Source organism: Biomphalaria glabrata, chromosome 10, assembly GCF_947242115.1.
Source record: "Biomphalaria glabrata chromosome 10, xgBioGlab47.1, whole genome shotgun sequence".
NCBI lineage: Eukaryota > Metazoa > Mollusca > Gastropoda > Planorbidae > Biomphalaria > Biomphalaria glabrata.
The window spans coordinates 34,694,727-34,703,176 of record NC_074720.1 but is presented as its reverse complement, the minus strand read 5'-3'; the positions used below and the strand labels follow the sequence as shown (position 1 = coordinate 34,703,176).

Genomic DNA, 8,450 nt, shown 5'->3' with positions numbered 1-8,450 from the left:
CAATGTTAATGACAAAAGATTAATAATAAGTTCAGTGTTATTGAGACATTGTATAATATGACTAAAGAGAAATAACATGACACATACAAAAGACTCATGTGCATAAAGCAGTATGCAATGCTATTTTCAGCTTTCGTACTCAGGTTTTTGTCATGCACACAGGGCCGGATATACGATAGTGTAAGACTGGTTTGCAGCCCACTGAGCTCACTTTAAAAAGGGGGCGCCACATTGCAAAAAGATATTTTTATTTAAAAAATTAAACAAAATACATGTATTAAAGTAAAGGGAATGAGGTTAAATTTATAAGTATTCTATTACTTTCTTGACAAATATAACATGCTTTTAGATTTATTAATAATGTGAAATACATTTATAACTAAGCTATCCAAGGGCTTCCACTTACTAAAATTCAGCACTGCTACTACATATTATACTGATAATAGAAACCTGAATACTGAGTCAACATTTTAATATATTGAGAACGATTTTAATATCTAATGACGTGGTTACATAATGCCAAATATATATATTTATATTCATTGTAAAAATAATAGTCCTGCAATCGTAATAATATTAAAACCATATACATATATATATATATGGGTGTGAGTGGAGTGTCTATAATTAAAACACAATGGTAATAATATAAACAAATATATTCTTATTTTACAAAACAATCAATTTCGCAGTATATTGTTTTTTGGAAACAAAATAAACAAAATTATTCAATAAAAAAAATACTTCGCTGAGTGTTTGAAATAACAAGATCATATTAAGATGGACATATTTTCTAAGAAAGTAAACTTGTATATAAATTTAGATGTTCAACATTGTTTAAGTTGGCCGTTCTTTAGGGAAGTCAATAAAAAATGTTACTATAAAAATACAATATGAATTGTTGTATGATGAGGAAATAGATGTGATTATTTTTAAACGTAGATCTGTGCTTTTAAACTTATGCTATTTATCTACGCTTTTACCTCTTTCTCTGTGTTGTATATACTCTCAAAACCTAGATCTGTGTGTTTAAATCTATTTTAAAACCTAGATCAATGTGATTTAATTTTCTGTTTTACCCTTGATCCGTGTATTCAGCAGTGGCATAACAAGGGATTTTGGGGCCCGGGGGGGGGGGGGGGGGAGCTTGGCCTCTTTTTGACATTCGACATCATGACATGAGATAATGTACTTTATAAATATATAAGTCTGATGGGTGGCATACATGTAACATGGTCACTAATTTACATAACAACATAAATAGCAAGTTAACATAGCATTGGCTTAATATGTAATGGGTGCCCCCACGTGCAGCCCAAAGCTTCGAATGGTGCGGGAGGATCTAAGTCTTTGTTTTTATATCTATATTTATATCTATATTTAAACCTCGATCAACAAATAACTACTTAGATTACTTTATCAAAATTATTTTTTTTTCTTTTGTTTTTTCAACAAATACCTAGATAAGAAATAAAGTCACACCTGTCGATAAACTTGGCCATCGGTTAATCGAACCTGCCGCCGCTTAATCAGAACAATTTTTAAAACACCGAAACAATAATCTTATTCTACAGTTAAATCCTGCTAATCAGACAAGCCGGTTATTAGGACCAAAACAATTGCCTCCCGAATAATCGAATTAAGCTGTATTTCAAGAGTAAGCTATTCAGTTTTGGTATAACACATCTATCCTCAATACTTTTAAAATCCTAACCACTACAATAACAGCTTCAATGTTTACACTAGTTTAAGATACAATAAGCTAAATTGGTATTTAATTACATAACTGTGCATGTCTCTGATGATGTTAAAATAAAAGATGGACACTAAGCTTGGCTTTCCTTCTAGATGAGCTTTGTCAGAAGTAAGATGGCTGCCATTGTGAAGGTAGAGCTCATGACTGCCAGGACTCCATCTGTCAAGAGTTGAAAATACAAGTTCAATAAAATGTCAATACTTTCTTTAGTAATTTCAAATGTCAATACTTTCTTTAGTAATTTCAAATGTCAATACTTTCTTTAGTAATTTCAAATGTCAATACTTTCTTTAGTAATTTCAAATGTCAATACTTTCTTTAGTAATTTCAAATGTCAATACTTTCTTTAGTAATTTCAAATGTCAATACTTTTAGTAATTTCAAATGTCAATACTTTCTTTAGTAATTTCAAATGTCAATACTTTCTTTAGTAATTTCAAATGTCAATACTTTCTTTAGTAATTTCAAATGTCAATACTTTCTTTAGTAATTTCAAATGTCAATATTTTCTTTAGTAATTTCAAATGTCAATACTTTCTTTCGTAATTTTAAATGTCAATAACTGAACAATTATATTGTAAGCGTTAATTGGATAAATATGGAAGCAAAAAGGAAGCGACAGAAAGTAAAGAACAAAGAAAGCAAGAAAGAAAAATGTTAGAAAGAAAGAAGGAATAAAAGTAAGAAGGAAGAAAGTAATTGAGAAAAAGTGTGCAGTAAGAAAAAGAAAGAAAAGTAGGAATAAAAAAAAAGATTTACGATATATTACCAACTTTACGGTAAGTCTAGCTATGATATACTTAAGTCTGTTTTCCATACTTAGAAGATGGTGAGCAAAATGTATTTATATAACTTTTTATGACTACATGCGGAAATATCCGCTGATGTGTGTGTGTGTTTAAGATAAAGAACGTCTAGACATCCAGACCAATATTAATTTTAAAGAGTATTATATTTTAAAAAACCCTAACGATCAAAACCAGCCTTATCCCTGTATGGCTAACAAGCTAGTAACTCTTCCTCCCCCCCCCCCAACCAAATAAAAATATACGTAAACTGTCAATTTCTAGGAAAATTATTAGAGGTGTTTTTAATACCCGCGTCCATAACAGGTTTTTGTTTTAATTTTTGACCCAATGAAGAATTTGCAAGCTGAATAGAGGAATTGAAAAAACAAACAGTTTAACATGTATAAACAAAACGGATAGTCCCACTTCAAAGTTCCAAAGTCATAACTTACTTGTGCAGATCTCTCCCTCCTGCCAGTAGCCATCAGAGCATGTACACCTGTCGTTGGTGTCACATTTCCCTGTGTAGCCAGTCTTGGCAGCAATGCACACGTTGTCATGGTAACAGAGCAAGCCAGGTTCTAGGAAATGAAATTTCAAATAACTAATTTTATTTTATTTTATTTTTATTTTATTTTAATGTGTTTAAATTGGAATCTTTTATGTGAATTTGCAATATTTAAATACATTTTAATTTTAGAGTCATTAGCTCGTTGCCAAATCCTCGTCAATAATTGAAGCTTTGATGGTATAATTTATACATGGTAGCATATTGAATACTATTGTAGTAGAATTCGTAAAATCCAAATGTATTTTTTACCTTCAATACTTTGATTAAAAAAAAAATAAATAAATGATTTTCCGGGTCAAGACCAAGGCTGATTGAAATGACAACTAAAGTTCTCTTTCTTATTGTTCTTAGTGTTAAATATAAATATATAGATTTTCATGATAAGTCGCTACATTATAAATATTATACGCGAGTTAATTCCATAGTCAGATTGGTTATCCTGGTGCTCGTTAGATAAAATTCATTAAATATGGCGACAAAGTAAATTGATTATTTAGGAACATCTTTTTTTTATTCACTGTTTAGCAGGCTCTTGACAAGAACATGGGGAGTATATAATGAAACCTTGTGTCGTACTTTTAAACATTGCTTTTTCTAGTTTTAAAAAAGTGATCTCACTAGGAATTAATTTTATATGAGCTGTCGTGTTTCTTAAACGAATTAGTCATTAATTCAAATATATGTTTCATCCTGTCCAGTCCTGATTATTTAATTTGTACACAAGACTCAATATTTTCTGAAGTTTTCTTTGAGATGCCTTTTTTTTTTGTACCTTTTATAATATTCTATATAGTGATCTAATCACGCAAATTACGCAAAACATCATTGCTCTAGGTGGATTCAGATTTTCTAGCAGCTTCATGTTTGTGTTCTAAGAAGACCGAAAATTTGGAACTCGCTTCCGGTCAAGCTCAGTCTAATGCTTCACTACGTTTTAGGTGAATAGGTATGCCTTTTCAAACTTAAATTATTCTGCCTTTCTATTTGGATTTATCTTGTTATTTTTTCAGAGAGTATGTATTGACCTAGCTTTATGTTAGTTATATTGCTATACATATTACTACTATTATTTTGAGGCAAGAAGAATTCATTGAATCAAAGCTAAAATCCTGTTTCACCAATGTATATCTGAACTACATGACGTCTTAAAGGCTCAATGATAAAATAATTTCGATATGAGAAGAAGAGTTAAATAAGGAGACGCAAATTAAAAAGTAAATCAAATCTCTTGTTAACTCACTTGTAACAGTAATTGTTTTTGTAGCACTGGAGTCGCTGGTTACACTTCCAAACTTGGCTTTACAAGTATAGTCGCCATTGTTGAGACTTGTTATAGAAGGTAGGCTGTAATACTTGTTGGTGACTGTAGTGGACACCACGCCTTTACTGTACAAAGAATGAAACAATGATTACCACTAATAGTACAATTTTGTTAAACTGATCTACATATATGTGGGTGGTCTCAAAAATGTTGACCTAGCAACGAAATGTGTCTTTTTTTTCGTCATATTTATCTTCTATATATTGTGAGACAGTTAGTATTAGTAGTTTGTATACCATAGTTGACTAACTTTGAACTTGGCTTGGCTACCTATGATGGGGGCTCGAGGTTCGACACCCGACTCGAGCAGAGTTGTGTCAACTGAGCGCCTAAAGGCAGCACGGGAAACCTTCTCCCATGTAGCCCCTCAACCAACTGGTCCAAAAATGAGATTGGACCATATCGCTCTGATCATGCTATATGCATAAGAGTAGCGCTATATTATGTTGAACATGCAGTGATCCTCAGTGACAAGCAAAGGAGATAGTTATCTACTTACACTGTCCACTCGTAGGTCATCCCTATAGTCTCTGATGAGGTAACACACAGTAGCCAGTAGTCGCCTTTCTCACCAAAGCGATCACCACATGGGAATGATCCGAATGATGAAATGAACGGTTTTGATATAGTAGCTGGGGAAACAAAAATATATGTAAGTATAAATACGTTTAAAAAAAAAAAAGCTTATATTAAGTGTAATTGCCTCAATTAGTTTGGATTAATCATATTTGTAATTGATCTAGACCAGTTGTTCCCTAATTTTATTTGTCTTGTAGACACCTTGCTACGTTTACCAATTTTCGGTTGACCCCCTGCTTAGCTCACTATGCATTTTTGAAAATTCAACAATTTCATTTGCTTCCATACTGATTTCTAAGTCATTTATATATTTTATTAATGAAAATAGAAAATAATTGAAAAGATAATAGAAAAGCCAAACAAAATAATTATTCTTTTTTTTAATAGTATTTTTTACCTACTTTGCATAGTTAATGTCTTTGAGTTTGAGATCATGTAAAACTGATTGCCAACTGCTTCACATGCGTATATTCCGTTGTCTGCAGTGTCGACATTGTCTATTTGAAGCCTGCGGTCAAACTGTCGGACTATGCCATTACTATCTTTGGTCCATGAATAGGTCGTGCCATCAGTGCGTATATCTCCGCATGTCAGTATGACACGGCCACCTTTGACTGGTATGTCCGAGCTACTTTTGAGAGAACTGCTACCTGCAATTCAGGAAACAAAAAGTTATTAGGAACCCATAATCAGATAATGTCACACGGGTATCGTGCGTGACTCAACAAAATAGCGAACGACAAAATAGTATTAGTCTTTGTATTCGCATTATACTTAGTATACTCTCTGTTACATAGGTCTCACTTCCCAAATAGCTATCACTGATACATAGGTCTGACTTCCCAGATAGCTATCACTGATAAATAAGTCTGATTTCCCAAATAGCTATCACTGATACATAGGTCTGACTTCCCAGATAGCTATCACTGATAAATAGGTCTGATTTCCCAGATAGCTATCACTGATAAATAGGTCTGATTTCCCAGATAGCTATCACTGATACATAGGTCTGACTTGCCAAATAGCTATCACTGATACATAGGTCTGACTTGCTAAATAGCTATCGCTGATACATAGGTCTGACTTGCCAAATAGCTATCATTGATACATAGGTCTGACTTGCTAAATAGCTATCACTGATACATAGGTCTGACTTGCCAAATAGCTATCACTGATACATAGGTCTGACTTGCTAAATAGCTATCACTGATACATAGGTCTGACTTGCTAAATAGCTATCACTGATACATAGGTCTGACTTGCCAAATAGCTATCACTGATACATAGGTCTGACTTGCTAAATAGCTATCACTGATACATAGGTCTGACTTGCTAAATAGCTATCACTGATACATAGGTCTGACTTGCCAAATAGCTATCACTGATACATAGGTCTGACTTGCTAAATAGCTATCACTGATACATAGGTCTGACTTGCTAAATAGCTATCACTGATACATAGGTCTGACTTGCTAAATAGCTAACACTGATACATAGGTTTGACTTGCCAAATAGCTATCACTGATACAAAGGTCTGACTTGCTAAATAGCTATCACTGATACATAGGTCTGACTTGCCAAATAGCTATCACTGATACATAGGTCTGACTTGCTAAATAGCTATCACTGATACATAGGTCTGACTTGCTAAATAGCTATCACTGATACATAGGTCTGACTTGCCTAATAGCTATCACTGATACATAGGTCTGACTTGCTAAATAGCTATCACTGATACATAGGTCTGACTTGCTAAATAGCTATCACTGATACATAGGTCTGACTTGCCAAATAGCTATCACTGATACATAGGTCTGACTTGCTAAATAGCTATCACTGATACATAGGTCTGACTTGCTAAATAGCTATCACTGATAAATAGGTCTGACTTGCTAAATAGCTATCACTGATACATAGGTTTGACTTGCCAAATAGCTATCACTGATACAAAGGTCTGACTTGCTAAATAGCTATCACTGATACATAGGTCTGACTTGCCAAATAGCTATCACTGATACATAGGTCTGACTTGCTAAATAGCTATCACTGATACATAGGTCTGACTTGCCAAATAGCTATCACCGATACATAGGTCTGACTTCCCAAATAGCTATGACTGATACATAGGTCTGACTTGCCAAATAGCTATCACTGATACATAGGTCTGACTTGCTAAATAGATATCACTGATACATAGGTCTGACTTGCCAAATAGCTATCACTGATACATAGGTCTGACTTGCTAAATAGCTATCACTGATACATAGGTCTGACTTGCCAAATAGCTATCACTGATACATAGGTCTGACTTGCTAAATAGCTATCACTGATACATAGGTCTGACTTGCTAATTAGCTATCACTGATACATAGGTCTGACTTGCTAAATAGCTATCACTGATACATAGGTTTGACTTGCCAAATAGCTATCACTGATACAAAGGTCTGACTTGCTAAATAGCTATCACTGATACATAGGTCTGACTTGCCAAATAGCTATCACTGATACATAGGTCTGACTTGCTAAATAGCTATCACTGATACATAGGTCTGACTTGCCAAATAGCTATCACTGATACATAGGTCTGACTTCCCAAATAGCTATGACTGATACATAGGTCTGACTTGCCAAATAGCTATCACTGATACATAGGTCTGACTTGCTAAATAGATATCACTGATACATAGGTCTGACTTGCCAAATAGCTATCACTGATACATAGGTCTGACTTGCTTAATAGCTATCACTGATAAATAGGTCTGATTTCCCAGATAGCTATCAGTGATAAATAGGTCTGATTTCCCAGATAGCTTTCACTGATACATAGGTCTGACTTGCCAAATAGCTATCACTGATACAAAGGTCTGACTTGCCAAATAGCTATCACTGATACATAGGTCTGACTTGCCAAATAGCTATCACTGATACATAGGTCTGACTTGCTTAATAGCTATCACTGATAAATAGGTCTGATTTCCCAGATAGCTATCAGTGATAAATAGGTCTGATTTCCTAGATAGCTTTCACTGATACATAGGTCTGACTTGCCAAATAGCTATCACTGATACAAAGGTCTGACTTGCCAAATAGCTATCACTGATACATAGGTCTGACTTGCCAAATAGCTATCACTGATACATAGGTCTGATTTCCCAAATAGCTATCACTGATACATAGGTCTGACTTCCCAAATAGCTATCACTGATACATAGGTCTGACTTGCCAAATAGCTATCACTGATACATAGGTCTGATTTCCCAAATAGCTATCACTGATACATAGGTCTGATTTCCCAAATAGCTATCACTGATACATAGGTCTGACTTGCCAAATAGCTATCACTGATACATAGGTCTGACTTGCTAAATAGCTATCACTGATACATAGGTCTGACTTGCTAAATAGCTATCACTGATACATAGGTCTGACTTGCCA

The 8,450-nt window shown here is 34.0% G+C and overlaps 1 protein-coding gene across 2 annotated transcripts in view; it reads right to left on the bottom strand.

Annotated features, from left to right (window-relative positions):
• Positions 1 to 1,141: 1,141 nt before the first annotated feature.
• LOC106076463 (carcinoembryonic antigen-related cell adhesion molecule 5-like) overlaps positions 1,142 to 8,450 on the bottom strand; it is a 32,430-nt gene continuing 25,121 nt past the window's right edge. For both annotated transcript variants that reach the window (XM_056045314.1, XM_056045315.1), the window contains exons 9-13: positions 5,417 to 5,665; positions 4,936 to 5,068; positions 4,356 to 4,501; positions 2,997 to 3,125; positions 1,142 to 1,915 (exon numbers count right to left, since the gene is read on the bottom strand). In XM_056045314.1, the coding sequence (XP_055901289.1) occupies positions 1,845 to 1,915; positions 2,997 to 3,125; positions 4,356 to 4,501; positions 4,936 to 5,068; positions 5,417 to 5,665 (728 nt within the window). In that variant the 3' untranslated portion in view covers positions 1,142 to 1,844. The remainder of the gene's footprint in view (positions 1,916 to 2,996; positions 3,126 to 4,355; positions 4,502 to 4,935; positions 5,069 to 5,416; positions 5,666 to 8,450) is intronic.